The following is a 23,829-nucleotide window of genomic DNA, read 5'->3' on the forward strand; positions in this document are numbered from 1 at the left end:
GGTAAAGGATCATTACGGGTCAAAGAGCTTGCTCACATTCATTTTGAAAAGATTTTATCCATGTTTTACATGCTGTACCAGTACTCTTTCACAAGTCAAGTCAAATGTAATTATTGAAGGAAAAAAAAATCCCATTTGAAAGAAACATTTCAAAGTATGATGTACTCCTTTTTAGAAATGTTATGTTCAAAGGCCTGTTCAATGTATAGGATTTGAAGCATGGAACCGTGACTTGGCGGGCGTTAGAAATAGATGGGGGGGGGGGGGGAGCAATGGTTTGTAATTTCCTTGGTGTACTACATGTAGATAGCAGTTGATCTCCATGTAATTTTCAGATTGTCTAACACCATCATGGCTACCCCCCCCCCCTTTAGTCTACTATCGATTTAGTCCAATTTGGTCCTACATGTATATGTTCCATCACTCATTCTAATACATACTCATTTGGTCTACCGGTATGAAAAAGTTAAAATTGGTGAATGAATTGACAACTGGCACTCCATAAAAGTGTGATCTAAGTTAACACAGGTTTAAGTAAACCATGGTTAGCAGAATACCACCCCCTGAATTTAGATTAAGGATCCGACTGAGGGACATAACATTCCTTAGTGGTTTTGAATCTTATGTAAAATATTTACTTCTTCCCATTTCCCATAATTTTTTTTTCATTTTTCATTTTTTTTTTGCTGCAGGATAAGAAAAAATTACAACTGGCACTCCATAAAGGTGTGATCTAAGTTAACACAAGTTTAACTAAACCATGGCTCGCTAGCAGAATACCACCCACTGAATTTAGATTAAGGATCTGACTGAGGGGCATAACATTCTTTAGTGGTTTTGAATCTTATGTAAAATATTTACTTCTTCCCATTTCCCATTAATTTTTTTTCTTCTTTTTGTTGTTGTTGTTGCTGCAGGGTAAGAAAAAGTTACAATTGGCGAATGAATCGACAAGTGGCACTCCATAAAAGTGATCTAAGTTAACCCAGATTTAAGTAAACCATGGCTAGTAGAATACCACCCCCTGAATTTAGATTAAGGATCTGACTGAGGGGCAGAACATTGTGGTTTTTAATCATGTAAAATATTAACTTTTAGGAATTGAAAATGAGCAATTCAGCTAATTCTTGGGATGAATTTTAATTGTTTTTTTTTTTTTTTTCATCTGTCTACAGCTGGTCAATGGCCACACGCTCTTTGACTACAGCATCAATCTGAATGCCACCATCCAGTTGATGATTCGGACGTTACCCGTCCCTGAGGTCACAAAGGTCGCAGAGGTCGCCGAGGTCGAAGGTAAAGATGGAGATAAGGAGAGCGAAGGGAAGCCGGAGAGTGGGTTTGGATCGGAGACTAGTGATTCCGAGAACTCGACGCCTCAGGATGGTGCAGCCACTGCCGACGTCGTAGAGGCTTCTACTAGTCAACTTAGAGGGCTCTTCAAGGTGATTATTAATTGGAACATGACTGCTATGCCAGAGGAACCATGAGAAAGCAATGAAATAAAAAAATTCTTAAGAAATTAACATTCTTCCTACGTTTCTATTACAGGCCAGCCTTTTGGTGTATTATCGTACTGTTAAGTTTTGCTGAGGACTGGCATGTGAACTCGCTGCTCTTTGAAGAATAGCATATTGATTTAAACATGCAGAGGTTGTTACTGTCCTTAAGATATTTTAAGGTGGACTAATATAAATGAGATTACCCTCCAGGACTTCTGTATAATCTTTCTTAAATTTATTGTCCTGTAATTCAAATGTTTCTTATTGCTGTGTATTATTACACAGAGCTTACTCTGATCAGGCCCTCCAGCAATTGCAAAAAAAATAAACCCAATAAAAACTCCCAAAACAGAATACAGAAAAATTTTCCTAAGAGAGATCATCTCAATCCATCTCATACAGTTTCTATATAATTTGATATTAAAGTTTTTCCTGACATTTACCAAGCTAGAAAATCTATCATGTTGTATTCTTATTGATATCTTTTGTACTATTTTTTCTCTCATTAGGTTGGTGATGTTGTAGACGCCATAGATATGAGCATGGGAGCGTGGTTTGAGGCGGACATTGTGAAAATCACGGAAAAGGAGGCTGAGGAAAACACTGAAACCAACAATAACAATGAAAGCGAGACCAAGGCTAAGAATGAGAAAGACATAGACCAGGTCCAGAATAAGACTGTAAAACAGGACCAGGATGGGCCACCTGAAGACTCAGAAAATGATAAAAATGTGCTAAATGTTGACGCCGACACCCCCATGGACACAGAATGCAAAGCAACAGAGAGAATATGTGGTTCGGATGAGACCATTTCAAATGAAGGGGGTAGCGGGGTCAACCAGTCTGGAGGGATGCACGACTCACATTGGACAAAGCATGATGGTTTAGTATACCACGTCAAGTATGAAGGGTAGGAGAGACTCAATTCTAAATCCCATTTTTAGTTCAAATTGAAAGAAAAAATTAGTGCTTGAACTCTGAAACAATGTATGTAAGAAATCTGTTTCTTTTATTTTGAAGGGAATTCTATCTATGTGTCTCAAAGGCTGTACAAGTAGTCTTCGTAGGTTGTTCAGATGATCTTAGTAATGGTCTAGATAATAGATATTATAAAAGGAATAATTTCCAGTCATAATTGAATGTCATTTGAATCCCTGTAAACTGCTTTAATTTCAATTAATGAATTCTGATTTTGATCGAATTAGATATTAATCAGTTGAACAGAAATGTAGCAATAAGTTTCAAAGCTTGCAATTACTAATCACACACACACACACTTGTCAGGTAGACTTTATTGTACTTCCAAATTGGTAATCGAGGGTAAATCTTTAGACCCTGATCAAAAACATATGTAAATAAAAAAAAAAGTTATATGGAGAGGTATTAAAATTTATTAATTGTGGACTTGACAACAACAACCTGTAATAGAAAATCAGTGCCGTATTGTTATCTGTGAAGTAATTGACAATGATGCTGCTTTTCAGGCTTAAGACTGAATTCAGACTTTTTAACTTAGATGTATTTTTAGCCAAAGAAAACATTTTTTGTGTGTACATAATGGGTCATTCTTGGTGATTTTCAGTCTTTTTTTATAAATTTTATCAAAATGGCATCCCTGAATTGAGCTAAAGAAATTCAAGTTACAGATTTTGATATGATTTTTGTTCGCGGTATTTTAGATATGATGAAGAAGGAATCGCGAAGATCAGCAGCCGAAGTATAAGACCCAGAGCTCGTAACATGATTGAATACGATGATGTGACCATCGGTGACATCGTCATGGTGAATTACAATTGTGACGAGCCAAAGCAGAGAGGTTACTGGTACGACATGGTCGTCAAAAATAAGGTGATATTTCATTTCAATATTGATAATTAATCGCCTATAATAAAGTGTTGATATTGTTAGCAGGGTATGTAGAGTTTATTAAAGGCATGGGGAAGTTTATTAATTTACAGGATATTTAGTGTGGGGAAAGTTCCTAAATAATACAAAGTTACCAGGAATCCTGTTTGGTATCAATCCATTATACTTGTTTTGATTTTCAAAAGGATCAGATTGACCAAGAGATAGGGCAAATTCAGGGAATAATTTTGCTTTACAAATTTGAATAGCATTTTTGGTCATAAGACAAAAGCTCTCAACTAAAGTAATGTACAGTCCTACGTAAAAATATGCTATACAAAAGACTTTATGCATAGCAGTCTTTCAAAAATGTGGAGCAAATTGCGATGCGATGGCCAGGAAAATTTTCCCTTGAAATTGTCATGTACATCGTTTTTCCACACATGTTGCAATGCATTAAAGTATAAATGTATATTTTTGAGAAAAGGAAAGGAAGTTTGGTATCTCACTTTCAGAATTGTTTTCATCCTCCCATATTAATTAGAAAAACATCAAAATGAGTTTGAATAGGTCAACTGACTGATAGTACACGGAAAAATGCAATACACAATTGCCGAAATCTCCATGAATTTTACAGATTCTAAAGGAACCATTTTGACTTTGGAAAAATGACATCATTTCATTTCACTGGAAAGTTATTCAAATTAATCTATTAGGTATTCAAATCAATTTACCTAAACCCTGTTTCACAAACCATCATTTACCCCACCTGGGGTCCGTAACACAAAGCTTAGCAATGATCGTAGAAACATTTTTCTACGATTGATTCCATTGACTTCAATACACAATCGTGAAAATCAAGCGTACGATTAATCGCTAACCTTTGTGTTACGGGACCCTGGTTTTAAACTCCTCCTGGGTGGTGTTTCACAAAACTTTGAGTATGAATTTGAGTCACATTTAAATGGGGACGCGTACATGATATGCAACACGCAATCTTATTGATAAGTACACAGTAGTGCGCGTCCTCTTGGCATGATCTGACGAATGCGGTCTTGCCTTTTATAATGCTTGCAACTAGGCATTTAAGTGCGACTCTAAAGTCATACTCGTACTTCAATTTTTGTGAAACACCCCCTGGTTTTATTCTCACGAGATTTGGAGCTACCATTAATACAAGAATATGTAGGGACATCTCTGCCAAATTTCCTTGCTCAATAGCTTCTTTTTTTGTTCATAAGTCATACTATTTAGATTATTATGGGGGAATTACTTTATGTGGTTGGGAATTTTGGGAATGTTCTTGATGATGATGATAAGGATGTGGGGACAGTACCCCATGTCTTCATGATGATTCTATCAATGTTGGGAATGTTCCTAAGCAGAATGGACCTACCAGGATATCATCCAGTTTACCTTGTTCCTGTTGGAAAGGAACAGGACATGCTGAAGGCTTGTTAGTATGCTCGTTTTGTTTACAGAAAGTGACAAGGTCGTATAAGGAGCTGACTGGGGACATCCTTCTTGGTCCGAGTGGCGATGTCTTGAAAGATTGTAAGGCCCGTGTGACGGAAGAGATCTTCAAGGTAGAGAGAGCGGGCGATTCGACATGTGATGCTGCCACCATCGAAGCAGAGGGAACTCCCGTCAAAAGTAACATATTATTTGAAATTCTTTAGATATTCCCATTTTCCCTGATTGCAAGTAACTTTGGGCTCCATGTAACTTAGTCATCCAAAGATGTCTTCCGTAGAATTCTTGAATTTGAAATTGATCGTCTGTTCAGCATATGGTAGTTACCATTATAATGTAAATATTAGGATTAGGGTTTAATTAGTTTTGGAGATTAGATTTATGTTTCGCTTAATGATTTTCCACCGGAGCAATTGTCGCCGGAGCAACTGTCATGGAACCGGTTTGTCATGTATAACAACAATGCATTGATGAATTTCCTTTTCAGCACTGAGTTCTTATCATTTTATGCCACCCATTCACAGGAGATTGTTGCCGAATGCATTATGTTTTTGGGTTGTCTGTCCATCCCGTTTCGGTTCTTTTGATAACTGACAACCTGTTTGATGGTTCAACTTCAAACTTGGACCAGGGCCCGTCTTACAAAAAGTTACGATTGATCCAATCAACCAAAACTATGGAAAGCCAGCAACATCAACATATAAAATACACATTTGTTTACAATATTTTCTAGATATGTATATTAATGCATTCATAATTTTCTAGATAATTCGGTATACTTCTCTTTGTTTTCAAAAGACATTGTGCAAATTTCTTAGGAAAAAATTATGACATTGATGGATTTCCATATACTTGAGGTTGATCGGATCAATCGTAACTCTTTGTAAGACGGTGCCCTGATATGGGGGTGACAATGATCTGATTACTTTTAGGGTCATGAGGTCCTCATATACTCGAAAAGATCTTGTTCTCTCTTCCAACTTGGCTCGTGTATGCATGTAGGAAGGAAAAAGATCTGATTTAATTTGGGGGTCAAGGTCAAAGGTTGCAGAGGTCATTACATACATTAAAATATTTTTGTGTGTCATAACTAAAGAACTTTTTGAGGCATCAATTTCAAACTTGGTTCATGTATGCATATTGGAGGGACAATGGTCACATCAGGTTTAGAGTCACTACAAATTCAAGTTGGATGTACTGTTTAGTGTTAATATTGTATTTGTATCCTTAAAAAGTGACATTTCTAATATTGTTTGTGTAGGAACGACAACCCCCAACTGCGTACACTGCAAGGACAACCCCCGTAGGAAGTGTAAACACTGCGCCTGTCATGTGTGCGGTAGCAAGGAAGACGAAGACAAGACGCTGCTCTGTGACGAGTGTGATATGGCCTTCCATATATACTGCCTGAATCCTCCGATGGAATCCATCCCTGATGTCGATGAATGGTAAGTTACGAGACTCTGCTGTAAGATTGAGTGTGATGTGGCTTTTTATATGTGACCAGCAATCCCAAAACCAACATTGGTCTTCATGAAAATAAAAAATTGTAAAATAAGCTCATCTGAAAGACTCATTATTTTGTTCATTCTGTAAAAATTTGAAGTTGAAAACGTAAGTAAAGGAAATGATGCAGGGGTATCTTTGACAACGCCTTTTTAAAGACTGCTTGGAAGTTAATTAAGACTTTACAGTGTGCTCTTATGCTGTAGTAAACTTAAACTTCAAACCTTGTTTCCTCCATGTTCTTTGCAGTTTTCACCAATTTTCTCGTATATTTGATGGCTTATTTTTTTCTTTTAAAGCTTAAGATTTGTTTTTTTCAGCTCAATTAAATTTGATAAGTCAGTCTGGGTGACTGATTGCTGGTTTTGGGCTGGCAGGTCGCATGTTTCCTGGAAGAATTGATTTTCATCTCTGTCTCTCCACCATCCAACAGTCCTTTTCAGGCTTATCAGAGCCCCATCTTACAAAGAGCTGCAATCAATTTGATCAATTTCAACTATATGGAAATCTATCATTGTCATAATTTTTCATACAGGAAATATGCAAAATTTCCTTTATATCCAAAGGGGAACACCAAATTACCAAGTCAACAATGAATGTATGAGTATACTCCTTCATCTTGAAAACATTTTGAGCAAACATTCATTTTAGATGTTGACATTGCTGGCTTTCCATAGTCGTGGTTGATCGGATCAATCGTAACTCTTTGTAAGGGCTCGGGACTAACCACACGTTGAATCCTAAACTTCTGCCACACTATCTGTACCAACATGCAAACCTCCAAAAATCATCTGAAGAATTCATTGATGAGTATTTCTTAATCTTTCGAACTCATGGTTTTATGTTGAAGAGGAAAGGAGACTGTGAAGTAATCATTGAAAGATGCATTGACCACGTCCTGGTATTAAGAGGTTTTAATGAAATATCCTTGAACATGACCATGGATAAGGTCGAAGGCCTATTTTCCATAAATGTAAGGGATGTGTCACTCCACAGTAATAAAAATAAAGTTCTTGAACATTTTTTTTGTTGTATTTTGTTTATTTTGTTGTAGTTCCTTTCTGAAATTAGAATGGGAATTTTTTTCCCTGAAGAATGCACAGATTAAAATGTTGATGCTTTGGTGTTACAGTGTAATTCTCAAAGAACCTCAGGAGCATTTCATGAATCAAGTAGCAAGTGATTTTCAATGGCAAACTTGCTCTGAGCCAATCAAATGCAAGGATTGGGGTAGCTTTTAACAATAGTCAATGAAAATTACTGATGACTTGTTTCATAAAATGCTTCCTTTGGGACGGTGATTTTCTGTTCCAATTTTTTTTCCTGTTTCTGAAAAAAACTAATTCTGTGTGAAACTCAAATCTAACATGGAGATTCAGTTTTGGAAAGGTAAATTCAATGAATTCCTACATGAAAAGTAAAGAAACTACAGATTTTCCACTTTGATGTACACTGTACTGGTAATTGGAAATTCATTGTCCCTCTTCCCCATGTAAATGGTTGATGCGGACTCGTATGTCATTCCACTATAAAATTGAATTTCAAGACCTATTCATCTGTTTTGACCAGGTACTGCCCTCTTTGTAAAAATGATTCATCTGAAATCGTCATGGCTGGAGAGAAACTCAAAGCAAGCAAGAAGAAAGCCAGGATGGCTTCGGCCACATCCACATCACAGAGGGACTGGGGGAAGGTAAGGTCAAAGGTCAAATACCTGTATTCTGAAGTTCACTTTGTTCTGATTTGAAGAAAAAAAATTATTTTAAAAGGGCTAAACATAAGGTTTATATTGTAAAAATACCAGTCCAAAATTTTCATAGTATCATATCGTCGTGTCGGTGCATGAACACTGAGCACCACACTTACGCTTAAACGCCCTTAATAGCGCGCATAAAGGCATTGCCTAAGGGCGTTTTTGCACCGGTGAGGTGCGCGGAAGTGTGGTGTGTACCTAGGTTTGAAGGTTTTATTAGAATATCCACATATCGCAGCCATTAAGACTGAATTGCATTGGATTTACAAAATATAACAATAAAATGATATAGCAACCAAACATAAATATATTATTTACAAATAAAATTACAAACACTTTGGATAACTTGACAGATTAAGGAAAGTGTGACCAGAGTGTAGAGATAAGGGGAAAAGGAGATACAATAGAGTAGGGAAAGAGGGTGTGAGAAGATGAGGACAGAAGAGATGAGTATGAGAGTAGTAATACACAGATGTAATTCTGATTTAAACCAAGTGAGAAACTGAAGAGTGAGAAACACAGTTGGTTAAATTAAGAAGAGTACATGTATATCAAAATATAAATATAATTATGGTAATGATATGTAAATTACACGACGATTTCTACAGGAACTATTTTAAAACACTGGAGGTGTAAACCTAAGTTTGAAAATGAATGAGGATTGGTTTCAATGATCACATTGAAGTGTGAATTTCTACTACAACACATGAACTCTATGATCCCAGCATGACCTATGTAAAATTTACAGTGTGCATGTCTTGGTTGACGAAAATTATGTGAAATTTATTGTCAATTAATGTTCTTGAGATAATGCTCTATTTCAACAGGAATTTTCATAAATTCTGCTCTTTTTAAGTTTTGTATGAGAAAATTGTACGTTTTTTAGACTCAAGAACTTTCCTTTGGTGTATTAAAAAGAAATTTCTTGAATGTTTCTGATTTTTTGTAGGGTATGGCTTGCCAGGGTAGAACTAAAGTTTGCACTATAGTCCCACCCAATCATTTTGGTGCTGTTCCAGGTATCCATGTTGGACAATTATGGAAGTTCCGGGTGCAAGTAAGTTTGTTTTAAAATATTGATTTTTGTGAATGTTTGTCTTTCAACTTCAGTATTCCAATATTCATACAATTTGATTTGAAATTGTAAACAAAATCTCTTTTTATGATTTTTATAGAGATTTGAAATCTTGCTAGTGCGTTATGCTCTAAACTATTTAGGAAAAGGGTCTATTAATGTCAGTAGCAAGTGCATATGCAGTTCACATATTCATACATAAATTCTTTGCAGCTCTCCCCAGCCATGTATTTTTGGGTGCAGCACTGCATTATTTGTATAAATCACTTCACCTTTGGTACATGAACATACTTAGACACCATAAAATATGGTTTCTTCCAGAAAGATGTCCTTGAAATGTTAATATGCTTTCTTATAATGGCTACGCATGTGATGTCATAATAAAGGAAGCCATGATATTCTGAAAGTTGTTTATTTCGAATTTATATCCTATTTCTGGGGCCTGTCTCATAAAGGACTTACAAATGTTGTAACCACCATTTTGGCAACTACCATGGTAAACGGGGCTCAGAAATCACGATCAAGGTTTCCATGGTAACTGGTGTAATGACAGTCACCATAGTTGTAACTCTTTGTGAAACGGGTCCGTCGAAAACTGCAACTGATAATAATAAGTTATGTTATGTTAATTGTTAGGTGAGCGAAGTTGGAGTACATCGGCCTCACGTTGCTGGTATTCACGGTCGAGAGTTTGAAGGAGCATACTCTATTGTACTAGCGGGAGGATATGAAGATGATTTGGTGAGTGTGACCATGGCCCCACTTAGCGATTGATCATTGAGCTGATTTCTATGATTGATTGCATTGGTTATTGTGTATGAATAGTCATAAAAATCAGCCCATGATCAATTGCAAAGCTTTATGTAACGGGACCCAGGGAAGCATTTCATTTAACTTTTTGTCAATGATTTTATGGTTACACTTCGTAATTCCGAAGGTTCTTTATTCCGAAGGTTCGTAATTCCGAAACACGTAAATTGCCTATACCTCGATGTTCGTTAATCCGAAAACGTTAAAGGGTTCGTTAATCCGAACATTTGTGGCGTTATTCCTAAGGTTCGTTATTCCGAAAACGAAATAAGGTTCGTTGTTCCGAAGGTTCGTTCATCCGAAAACAAAATAAGGTTCGTTATTCCGAAGGTTCGTTAGTCCGAAAAATGAAATAAGGTTCGTTAATCATTTCGTTTTCGGACTAACGAACCGTCGGAATTTGGAACCTCATTTCGTTTTCGGATTAACGAACCTCACTTCGTTTTCGGACTAACGAACCTTCGGAATTACGAACCTTCGGAAATACGAACCTTCGGAATAACAAACCTTCGGAATATCCGAACCTTCGGAATAACGAAGCTTCGGAATTACAAATGTATGCGGATTTTATACTGTCATTAGCTATTGAAATGCTCTGACAGCAGTTATGTTACTGAGAATCACTGATGAATCGCCCCTGTTCAAATTAATTTATGATTGTATTAGTACCGCGACTGCGGTTGATGTGACCGACAGTACTCACACTGTACATATAAACTGTTGCTGCTGCTGCTGCTACTACTAGTTCTACTACTTCTATTCACCCTGCTTTTTATGATAGATGAGATTTGGTGGTTGGAATAATTTTAGCATTAATTGAATGTCGCTATATCAGAAGATCCTTTAAAATGGGTTCTTATCACCCACTATCAATTGAAGGAGATTTGGTGTTAGGAATCCTGTTTGCTTGAACTGTCTGTTGCTATGTCAAACAATCCTATAATAATGGGTTATATTCCCCCTGCTTGTTATGATGAATGAGGTTTAGTGTTTGGAATCCTTTTTTGCATGAAATGAGTGTTGCTATGTGAAATAATCCCATAAAAATATGGGTTTTATTTACTAGTACAAATGACCTTTATCTGTCCCTATTTCAAATTGTTTCAGAGTGTAGCACCTTTGTCAAGTCTTTTTATTTTATTCAATTTTTTCTTCCACCCTCTAAAAAAATGGGTTTCAATACACATGACGTTTTTCTGCACATATCTCAAATGTTTAAATAAGAGAAGCACTGTTTTTATCAAATAATTTTATTCTATGTTTATATTTTTCCGACCATCCACAGGACAACGGTGATGAGTTCTATTACACAGGGAGTGGAGGAAGAGATTTGTCGGGTAACAAACGTACAGCTGAGCAGTCACATGATCAAAAACTATCCAAGATGAATCTGTAAGTTATGGAGTTTCTGTCTTCATGAGAATATATGTAAAGGGGATTGTTTAAACAACAATATGAGGTTTAAAGTGTGAAAAGGAGGTAGAGATTATATTTTAGACAGCTGAACAGTCACATGACCAAAAACTATCAAACATTTTCTTGAGAATGAGTGAAGAGGGTAATTTAAACAATAAGAAGTTTTAAAGTTTGGAAAGGGTCTAGGGGAAGGGGCTGTATATATATATATATCAATGTGAGCTTGAAAGCTTGAGAAGGTGTAGGGGGCTGTCAAAACAATATGGGGTTAAAAGTTTGAAAAGGGTGAAGGGATTTGTTTAAGATGAGTTTTAAGGCTTGAAAAGAGTGTAGAGATTTTACTTCAGATTGTCATTTTGTGATAAAATATATTTTGATATTTCATTTTCTTGGTATATAGTTGAGCGTTGATAGAAAGAGAGAATAGCGAGAATAGGTATCATAAACGTACTGAAAGCATTTACTGGCAAAGCATACCATTTAGTACTCTTTCAGGTAGAGATGATTAAAGTATGACTTCATCTAGCTGCTTACAAGTATTATTTCTTTCTTTGATCTTGGGTTAAAAAGGTATTTATTTATTCATGTTTTTTTATTGCAGTGCCCTTGCACGTAATTGCAATGCCTCCATCGATAAGAGTAAAGGAAATGAAGCAAAGGATTGGAAGGCGGGAAAGCCTGTGAGAGTCGTCAGGAACGCCAAAGGCCGCAAGCATTCCAAGTATGCACCTGAAGAAGGAAACAGATATGACGGTATCTACAAGGTGAGTTAGCAACGTCAGATTTTGGTGGATGTTTCATTGAGCTGTTTGTAAGTTATGAATGACTTTTCGCAGGACTGGTGATCCTTTCTTGTGCTTAAAGATGTAGCTTGTCCTCTTTCTTTCATACCAATCTCACAGATCCCATATTTGTATTACCCGGTTCACACTTGCATTGTGCCCGCATTGTGCACACTTTATGGCACGACTTGGCTGTATCAGTTCACGCATTGTCCCGACACATTCACAACATGTTTGCACATTGTTTGCGCAGAGTTCGTGCATAGTTCACGCAGTGTTCACGCACTGTCCCGATGTGCTTTTAGCAAATATTCTCGACACCCTATTCTGTGACCTATCTAGCGCAAATTTAAATATTCCAACGTTATGGTATTGACACCCTCTACGTTCGTTGACTGGGACGACGTACACTGATCACGTGGGTCTGCACTCACAATTTTGCGCATATAATTCGCGAACTATGCGTGAAGTATGCTTTAGCCTATGCGCAAAGTATGCGCGACCTTGTAACGAACTAGTCGTGAACTGCGAGCCACTACCCTGGGGGATGTGCCTACTATTTTTTGGTGTCACAAAATTATATATTATCTCTATAGATTATGAATTACTTGTCTTTAAGAGTTTGGTTCGAAAGTTCAGTGTGTCTTTGTATCTTTGTAGATTGTCAAGTACTGGCCTGAGAAGGGTAAGAGCGGTTTCTTGGTCTGGCGTTACCTGATCAGACGGGACGACCCTTCCCCCGCCCCATGGAGCAAGGCTGGCAAGAAGAAGATCAATGAATTAGGATTAGAGATGGAGGTAAGAGTATGACCTTTGACCTTATGACCCTAAAGGCTCGTCAAAGCAGTAACACGAAATTGGCTCCAGTGACAATTACTTTGCCAATTTCTCTGTGGGTTAAGTGTTATTATGTTAAGCCTAGTGTATAATATACGATGTTGCAACATAATTTTCAAACCAATCGCAGTTGACATCAAGTATGAAAGTCCCAGGACATTATTCTATTCACCATTTGGCATAATGAGAGCAATACTAGATCAGAATTCTGCTCTGCTTCAAGCCTTACGGATGTAGTAAAGTCCAAATTGGCTTCTAGTTGGAGGCGATGGTAATGTCATTAAGATTTGGAATAAGAGTTGCTTTATTCTTAATGGGAGATTTGAAATAGACTTCATTCCACTATTTGGAAATTTGATCGTTAAGATTGTATAGGTTAGATTGTTCATATCAAATGCTGGCTAAGTATACTACGGATTTAATGAAAGATTCCCTGAGGATGATAATGATACTACTCATAATTTTATTCATTTATTTATTTCCACTTGTTGGCTGGATTGCCCTCTTGTTCCGACGTGGAACCAACATTTAGTACATTCTCCACTGTGCACTACATCCCAGCATTTACATAACCCTAAAACATGTTATTTTACTGGAGCTCATTTAGTGTTTTGTCTTTGTTTTATTTTGCAGTACCCTGATGGCTACCTTGAAGTGATGGCAGCAAAGGAAGCAGCGAAAGAAAAGGAGAAGAAAGGATCTTCAGAGGATGACGATGAACAGGAAGAAAAGAAGTCAAAGAAGGGTAAAGGAAAGAAGAGGCATCGAGAAGGTAAGATCCGAGACAATTTGATTTAATACTGTTCTCTATTTAAAAGGATATGCAAAAGGCGGGCAAATAATTGTACTTGTCAAATTTGTGTCATTTCATTTCCAACAGCAAAAAAATACAAGTATTACAATGACATTTCATATGGTATAATCATTCAAACAATACCAAGCAAGATTTTTTTTAATGAGTTAACATAACCACATGTAGAGCATATTAGCAAACATGATTAATATCTAACGTGGAGAAGGTTTATGGTTCACCATGTGTAATATGAAGAAGGGAAAGGAAATACAGGCAGAAAGACTGAAATGGAAAGACAAGATAGGATGAAAAGAAGAAATTAGAAGTATTCTTTTCTTGAAAGTGAGTGAAGTCCTGAAAAGGACTGTAAACCAGATGAAATGAGCTGAGCTGAATATGGCTTGAGTAGCGATGATCTCGTCTTTCCATTTCAATCTTTCTGCCTGTATTTCCTTCTCTTCTTCATATTACACATGGTGAACTGTAAACCTTCTCCACGTTATAAACTCCACCATGCAAACCTACAAAGATCATGACTAATATCTGTACAAATGGAGGGACCTGGAGAAAAAGGGAAAGCTCTGCAATTCGATTAACTGCTCTGTATCCATAAGAGATATGCAAAAGGCAGGCAGTTTGATGAATTATCCTATACAGTGCATCCCAGAAAAAGTGATAAATCAAGAATTATGGATGCTTTATCATAACTTAAGCATGAATACCATAGACTAATGACCTATCAGTGCAAAGCTCTGGAAAGGCCCCTCTTTCATTGTGTATAACAATTCATTCATTTATGTATGTATGAGTGAGTAAAAAGGATCTGATGAAAAGACACCATAGAATCATTTTGCAGACAGGAATTAATATTCGAAAACCACATGTCTGAAATAGTCCATATCTGCTCTTTAATATGATACCTCAATAAAAGAAAATGATCAAGGAATAACAAAGTCTTTTTCCTTGAAATAATGCTTGAATTTCATAATTATATTGAACGAAGAAGTTTTACAAGCTAGCTCTTTGACTTAATAAACACCATCATTTGCTATAACTCATCTGGACTGGCTGCACAGAAACGTTAGCTCCAACAGTGCGCTAACAGAGGCCCAGATATAACTGGTAATATCGCATCGATGCCTAATGTCACAGCGACCATATATTTACATCTTGGATCAACGTTTGACATCGCAATCCTAAAGATATGACTGGGCTTACCTTTAGTGCTCTGTTAGGCAAGCAACATTTTCCATTGGCTGGTACAGGAAAGTTATAAAATGATAGAAACAAGCTTTAATGTTTTGTTTCAGAAGAACCCGAAAAGCCAACTCCAAAGAAAACCAAGTTTGAGCTTAGTAAGGAAACGCAGAAGATGATCAATGAAGATGAACAAAACAAGTCACATTGGAAGGCCATCATTGAAGAATGCCAAGCTGGAAAGGTAGGCTTTAGTTTGATGATGATGATGATGGTGATAATGATGATGATGACAATGGGGATGATGTGGTGGTGGTGGTGGTGATGATGATGACAATGGGGATGATGTGGTGGTGGTGGTGGTGGTGATGATGATGATGATGATGATGATAGTGGTGACGATGATGATAGTAGTGGTGACAATGATGATAGTGATAGTGGTGATGGTGATGGTGATGGTGATGATAGTGATGATGATGACGATGATGGTGATGATGGTGGTGATGATGGTGGTGATGATGGTGGTGATGATGATGGTGATGATGGTGATGATGATGGTGATGATAGTGATGATGATGACGATGATGGTGGTGATGATGGTGATGATAGTGATGATGATGACGATGATGGTGGTGATGATGGTGATGGTGATGATAGTGATGATGATGGTGATGATGGTGGTGATGATGGTGGTGATGGTGGTGATGGTGATGATGGTGATGATGATGGTGATGATAGTGATGATGATGACGATGATGGTGGTGATGATGGTGATGGTGATGATAGTGATGATGATGACGATGATGGTGATGATGGTGGTGATGATAGTGATGATGATGATGGTGATGATGATGATGGTGGTGATGGTGATGATGATGATGATGATGATGGTGATGATGGTGGTGGTGATGATGGTGATGATGGTGATGATGATGGTGATGATAGTGATGATGATGACGATGATGGTGGTGATGATGGTGATGATAGTGATGATGATGACGATGATGGTGGTGATGATGGTGATGGTGATGATAGTGATGATGATGGTGATGATGGTGGTGATGATGGTGGTGATGGTGGTGATGGTGATGATGGTGATGATGATGGTGATGATAGTGATGATGATGACGATGATGGTGGTGATGATGGTGATGGTGATGATAGTGATGATGATGACGATGATGGTGATGATGGTGGTGATGATAGTGATGATGATGATGGTGATGATGATGATGGTGGTGATGGTGATGATGATGATGATGATGATGGTGATGATGGTGGTGGTGATGATGATGATGATGATAGTGATGATGATGATGATGATGGTGATGATGGTGATGATGATGATGATGATGATGATGATGATGATGATGATGATAGTGATGATGATGGTGATGATGGTGGTGATGATGATGGTGGTGATGATAGTGATGATGATGGTGATGATGGTGGTGATGATGATGATGATGATAATGACAGCAATTATTATTTATTTCATGATAGAATTTTTACCATTGATAGTGATTCAATGGACATTGGAAACTTAACACTTTATTTTTATTGATGTTGGTTACCATTAGTCGTCAAGTTTGTGTGTGATATTGCCTTCCCTTTAATATCATGCTTAGATTTTAAAACACGGTTGAAATGTTGACAGGATTTTTTTTTTTTTTTTTTTTGTCCATCAGAAATTCATCACAGCTGTGGAGGATACCTTCACTTGTATCTGTTGCCAAGAGGTCGTGTATCACCCTATCTCAACACCTTGTTCACACAACATCTGTAAGGTAAGATAAAAAATGCACCCCTCTTCAATAATGGAAGATTCCACAAACTAGCACTCCAATTTGAAATTTGTCGTAATAAGCCGATTCACAGTTGACTTTTCTTGAATTAACTTTCCCATTTTTCACTAGAATGAGCACAACACTTTTATTTTGCAGGAGTTTCTGCATTTACTGTAAAGTAAAAATAAATCTACGATACATAAACGTAATGGTAGTATGGCATTTAAGTACATTGCAATGTGACAAATTGATAACAGAGAAATGATAAGGATGAGACGAAGTATTGAAAAACAAATGCAGGGGCAAACTTTCAAATGAAGATGTTGCGTGCGCTCACTAGACATAGCATTCTGTGGTATTCAGATTCTATGAAAGAAAGATCTGGGCCCCGTCTTACAAAGAGTTGCGATTGATCTGATCAATCGCAACTATGGACGCCCAGCAATGTCAACATGTATTATGCATGTTTGTTCAAAATATTTTTCTAACTATGATGTATATTCATGCATTAATTGTTTTCTTAAAAAATTCACTGTGCTTCTCTTTGTTTACAAGGACATTGCGCAAATTTCCTGTGGAAAAATTTATGACAGTGATGGATTTCCATAGAGTTACGATTGATTGGATCAATCGTAATTCTTTGTAAGACGGGGCCCCTGGTGACTAGAATAATACATCATGGGTTAGGAAATCGTATTTTCCACTTTTTGCACATTGACTATTATTTGGGCTACTGTCAAAGACCAAGGATTATGAACACTTTAGTGGATGAAATGAATTGAATACATTAAAAGGAATATATGAGTAAGCATCAGATCACAAATGCTTATTTATACTGAATTTGAAAACCACCTTCATGGTTTATTATAATCCAATCCAATTGAAAGGTCATTTGATACAGTACCTCTTCTTCCGGTTACAAAGCGCTGAGCACACACTACTCCATGTAAACGACCCTTTCCTGCTCATGTGCAACTGGGCGTTGTGGCGTGCGCCTGTAATCCAAGCTATGCGGGGAAGTTGCAAATTGATGCAGAGGTTCGAGCCCTGGTCACGTCTTTCGGATGGTGACGTTGAAGGTCGGTCCCAGACGTAAATAATCATATCTGATTGATACACGTCTGACAAAACTCAAATACACACACACGCAGAATGCAATAATTTTTCGCAGTTTTAACTTTGTATGTCATGAGCGCAAAGAGAACTATTATGACATGACTTACGTAGCCCAATATGTAGTCCATTAGTGATCATGAACACACATTAAGGTCAGCCGTTAACAAGGCTCACTTTCCTTCTCAACTGCTACCTGCCAAGCAACAGTTTATGTATTGTATGTATATATTCAATGTATTTGTATCTTGTTAACATTTTTTAATGCTATGGTGGAATAAATTGAATAAATTTGAATCAAAATTGACAATTTTCTTTCTTCAAACTTTTATTTGTGTAGACCTGCCTGCAGCGATCTTTCAAAGCAGAGATCTTCTCCTGTCCTTATTGCCGTTATGATCTCGGGAAAGGGTACAGTCTCAGCTACAACAAGAACCTACAGGTCATTCTGAACAGCGTGTTTCCTGGTTACGAAGCTGGTCGCTAGGCAACATCTCATGGTCTATTCTTGGTCAGATATCATCAGCTTATTATTTGGCTCTGGAGAATTACCTTATCAATATCTGAAACTTCGTATGAAAATCCAGTATCAAAAAAGAACTTTTGAAAAATCAAATTGACAATTTGAATAACAGATGCTTAAAGCGGAAAAAGAGATCTACTAAACAATGCTTGCATGTCACTTCATATACAAAATGTCTGCAAAGAAAAGTCAACTTTAATGTTGATATATTGAAGAATTTTAGATCGTTTTGTGGTGTATGTCTGTATTTGACCTCGGTGTATTACCATTAATCGATTTACGAGTCATCTGCAAGAAAAGTGAATTTGATATTGATGTATGGAAGAATTGATGGTGTAGGTCTTTATGTGATCTCAGTATATTGGCATCAATCAATGTAAACCAAAAGCTCTTTGAGATGTTCGCTACGCACTTGGACTTGTCACCATGATCATCATTTCAGCTCTTCAAACCATTTTATCCACTCACTACTTACATTTCAAATCATTAATGTCGTGTCATACGTGTATTTGCTTCCATTTTATGTCTCGTCTTCCATGTCATTGTTTTGTATTTTAACCATGACTCGTGTTTGTTTTTCTTCATCATCTCTCGTTCATCCATCTGTGTAAATGATGTTGATCTTGTAAATACCATTGCTGCATACATCCCTGTCATAAAGCTCAAATTCCAACTGCCATCTTTCTGTCATATATTAAGAGAAAAGGACTTTTTTTTGCAAGCTCAATTTATTCTGACCCACACGTCATTGAAAAAAGAATTTGGCACATTTTAGAATCTGACAATTCTTATGATATCATAGATGGTACAATGGCATATCGCTAAGGCATATTGGTGGTTGTTATTGATATACATCAATTCTATGTAATATGTGGGGCACAAACTCTTGATAATAGCTTTGATGAATTTATTGGACCTTCATCCATTGTCGTTTAAAAGTGGAAAATATCTTTATTTTATCCGAACATTCCTTTTATAGTTATATTATGGTCCATGGTTTCGCTATCATTTTTAAGGACATTTAAATATCTGTAATACTTTTATTTGAAAACGATTGCTCGACTTGCAGTTCTACAGATACAAGAACTACTCTGTCAAATTATCTGAAATAAGCAAAATCTATTTTCATTGCTGTCCATTGTCTCAGAGCTAATGATCTTACATTCATTAATATTATATCCCTTACTTAAGATTGTTGTATTGAGAGTGTACACAAAGAGAAAAAGAATAGTTTTACTACGAAAAACGTTTGCCATGAAATAGTTCATTTTCCTTGCTGACGTCACGCATAGTCCATTTTTTCCCTAGGGAAAAAGTGAACTATACGTTTTTTGACCACGCCCCCTACTCGATTCGCGAGCTGTGCGGCGCGATGCGAGCAGAGCGCTGCTCAGCCCAACGGTACTCTCTACTGCATGCCACGGGAAACTTTCGGCGAGCTGCACTAACCAGGGGCGCTCGCTGAACAGACGATCAATACGGCAAGGCTTATTGTTTTCTCAACTTCTCAACGATTGTTGCATCATCGACTTCTTAAAAATCGTTTTGCTGTAAAAGTCGGGTATCAACGAAGAATATTGTATGAAGAATACATATGAGTGGAAGGGATATAAAACAAATATACAATGACCCAGATGGCCCTCGGGAGAATAGTACTATATGATGTTCCTTCGATGCAAATAGTTTTAGCCAGATCCTCGAGTGTCATTGTATATTTGTATACTATGACGCATAATGAAATTACTATTTTATTTTTGTGTGTGTAAGTAGTGGGATACAGAATATCCAGAGACTTGTTCTTTTGAAGACCAAATTATCATCATTATCAAATTTCATCTGTGAATACCATTAGTTCTTTATCTCTTATCTTGAATGGGTGGGTCTGGCTGAAAATAATACAATTTTATTGAAAAGAGTAAAATTAGGCAAATGATTCACTGAAAATTACATTAAAATAGAATGAGGAAGAACAAGGTTATGACATTTTCAAGTTTGCATTGTTCCTGTGAAACAGTTCTATGCATATCCTTGTGAGTATGCAATGAATAAGCTGTCGTCACCTCACCATATTTGTAGAAACTTTAATAAGGAGAAATGTTACATGCACTTCACATATCTGAAAATATGAAATAATTATTTTGTGTAATAAAAAAAAGAAGAAAGAAAGTATGGACATTGACATCATTAGCCTACTTTTTGCATATTCTTGATGGCATGCATTTAATCGTTCTCACAAATGATGCTAAACTTAAAGATTCAATATGTTTACTATTATCAGATTTTGATTTTTTTTTTGCTCTTTGAATTTTACTCTAATTAGGGTATTATTTTCAGTCTATGGTACCTCTTTTAGGTGTTTTTCATCTTGAATAAGGTAGTATGTTATCAGACCATATGTAATCAATAATAGTTACCATGGATACGCATTTCAACCAGCTACTGTAGTAAAAAAAAAAAACAATGTCAGGATTTCATGTGCTTTGTGATTGAATTTTCTTGAACATCATTAAACAATGCTTGCTTTGCTGCTGCTATATGTGTATCGATTGAAACTGCCGAGATAGTCAGGCCATTGTACATGAATGCATATAGATACATGCAACTCGTTTTTAGTACTGATATCTTTTATATTTAGGGTAAACTTCATTGCTTAAACCATTCACTTATATTGATAGTGTATGCAGAATTTCATTTTACATCATAGTTTATGTGAATCTATGCTTGAACATGTATCTGCAACTACCGTGCATTGTGAACGTTTACTTCTACCTCAATCGCATATACTCAATGTCAAAGAAAAAGGGAATATTTGTTTTAAATGATTTATTGATAGCTTTTACTCATCTTTATAGCTTCTGTTAACAAGTTATTTTCAACTTTAGTCATAAGAAATGATCATGCAAGTGATATCTGTTCAGATTGGTCAGACTTCATGAAGATGTACACTTGAATTTGAATTAAAAAAAAAGGCTGTACAACAAAAACATTCAAATGTTCATGCTTGTTAAACCACAACAAAATCAACTTTATAAAAACAGGTGCAATCATCTTACAAACGTATATTTTTGTTTAAAAAATAGAATAAATCTGTTCAGATCTCAAACGTTCTTCGAGGTGCAAGACACATCCTGAGATTTGATTTGAACTCCCAAACTGTTCCAATATTTAGGACCACTAAAATCAAAGCAAGCTACCCCCTTTTTGAAACAACTCTTGGATTGTGAAGATAACTAACAATGGTGAAAGTCAATGTTTATACTATGTTTACTCATACAAGCCAAACCTGACACTTGGTGCACATGTAGTGCAAAAGACAACCACCCATGTTACAGTCCAGACAAAATATCACAGAAATGTCGCATTATGGCTCAATTCACAAAGGTGGTTTTGGTCGGGGGACCCATTGGATTTCATAATTTTGTTGAAAGATTGTGGTTTTTGTAAGGTACACAGGTGCAGGTTGTTTTCCAGAAGGTGCTAATTAGGTGTTACTGCAGTGTAGATAGATGTATGGATGCAGATGTGTTGTTGGAGGGTGTAAAATAGAATGTTTGGTGTCGAGAGTGTGTTGACACTGGAAAGTGCCTTGCAAAGAACAAGTGTTATTACAAACCCTGATTTGTTGTACGCAGTAAATGAATGAATGACGGGGAATATAAAACTAGAAATATATAATGTATAGAATAGAGAGGCAAGTTGAGAAGTGACTGAAGATTTTATTCCAATTATAATACGTTCCATTTCATGTTTTTTTAATTGTCACAATGTACATATATATGATATGCAATTCATTACTGTTCTATTCATGTAAGGTACTAATGTTATTTGTTGTAAATAGATATGCTTTGCTTTAACTGTGGAAAAGTACTCATAATTAGTGTAGACTGAACTTCGTTGATGGCCAAAACAAAAATTACCTTGCTTGTACCACCATGGTTTAAATGTGCTCTGATAATCTATCTACTGGACATTAAGATCCCATCTAATTCTCAGAAATTCCTTCCAAAGTAGCTACAATGTACATGTTTTTCTCGCTTCAATAAGACATGACCTGATGCATACTCACATGATAATCACGATATGGTATTCAGTCGAGTCATGGGGAACACTTCATGAATATTCATTTGTCTGATTTCACAAACAGATTTTCTGAGCTGCTGAAAATCATTGCATCTGATTGGCTAAGAGCAATGTACTCGGTGAAAATTACTAAAAAAAAATTCTCATGAAATGTTCCCTGGGGGACTGTTTCAGGAGAGTTGTTGGCACTGACAGCAGTTTCAGTAAGATCTTTGGTTTTTATTGGCCGAGAAGCAACTGTCCGTGAATGTTACTATGGTAACTATAAGATAATAATTCTTGTCAATGTCAATATATTTTATTCAAGTTGCATTCTTACATGCTTCTCATCCATTACAGCACAAATTGAATAGTTTGAATTGATATCGATGTAATTATGATAAAAGGTAAGGAAGTTCAAAGATTATTGTTAATGAAATGTACATGTATTTAGAGTTTCATAAGTTAAAATTTGAAAAATGTATACAATGTCTGTAATTCAAATGAATTTGCCAAATTCTCCAATAGTTTTTCCTTTTTTTTAACAATGTAGCATAGGGTTTGATTGTATCTGATTCAATGTTTATAAATGGACAATAAATTTTGTGAAAGTTAACACATCTCTTTTGTGTGTGTGTTTGTTTTGCTAGTGTTAAAGGATGATTAAGCTGATAACCATCATACCTTTATTGAAGTGCCCAAATAGTAGCATAAATGTATTAATTTTCAAAGAAAAGGGATGTGGCAGACCCCAGAACATTTAAAATCAAATTTTCAAGGTTTTGTTAAAATTGGTGAAGTGAATGGAAACTGATCAGTCAGACGGAAAAACGTTGAGATTTAAATAGATGAAGAAACTGAAAGGGCAATCTTTATCCCTTTGAAACTGAATTAAAATGCTATGGAAATCCTTCCATTGTCAATGCACCTAAGATTTCTGATGTCGCACTTGTACAACTTATCGTTTTTGCACATTTCACTTAAAGGGGAAGTTCACCCTGACTAAAAGTTTATTTCAAAAAATAGAAAAAATAATAAAAAATATTGGCAAAGGATTGAGGAAAATCCATCAAAGATTAAAACAGTTATTAGAATTTTAATTATTTGATTTGTGACGTCATATGCGAGCAGTTTTCCTACATATCGTATGGTTAAAATTCAATGAAATGTCATTTTCTCAGAAAATTGTAAGGCCATCAGTATATCAATGCACAATTTACTTCGCATCTGCTCCTAAAAAGAAAATAAAAAATGGGTCATCACACACCATTAAAAAAGTAAATTTATGCATTTTATATTAAATGACATATGGGGCAGCTGCTCGTTTAAGACGTCACAAATCTAAAACTTGAAATTCT

At 36.3% G+C, this 23,829-nt stretch overlaps 1 protein-coding gene across 1 annotated transcript; it reads left to right on the plus strand.

The window, feature by feature from the left end:
* The first annotated feature begins 1,172 nt into the window (after nt 1–1,172).
* Nucleotides 1,173–23,087, plus strand: LOC129270817 (E3 ubiquitin-protein ligase UHRF1-like). Its single transcript, XM_064106757.1, has 15 exons — nt 1,173–1,445; nt 2,012–2,412; nt 3,182–3,350; nt 4,829–5,000; nt 6,082–6,268; nt 7,896–8,019; nt 9,029–9,136; nt 9,791–9,895; nt 11,250–11,356; nt 11,982–12,144; nt 12,823–12,960; nt 13,633–13,771; nt 15,103–15,233; nt 16,678–16,776; nt 18,230–23,087. The coding sequence occupies exons 1-15, from the start codon at nt 1,236–1,238 to the stop codon at nt 18,374–18,376; spliced, it is 2,400 nt and encodes a 799-aa protein (XP_063962827.1). The 5' UTR covers nt 1,173–1,235; the 3' UTR covers nt 18,377–23,087.
* Nucleotides 23,088–23,829: the final 742 nt, after the last annotated feature.

This window comes from Lytechinus pictus, chromosome 11 (assembly GCF_037042905.1).
Source record: "Lytechinus pictus isolate F3 Inbred chromosome 11, Lp3.0, whole genome shotgun sequence".
NCBI lineage: Eukaryota > Metazoa > Echinodermata > Echinoidea > Temnopleuroida > Toxopneustidae > Lytechinus > Lytechinus pictus.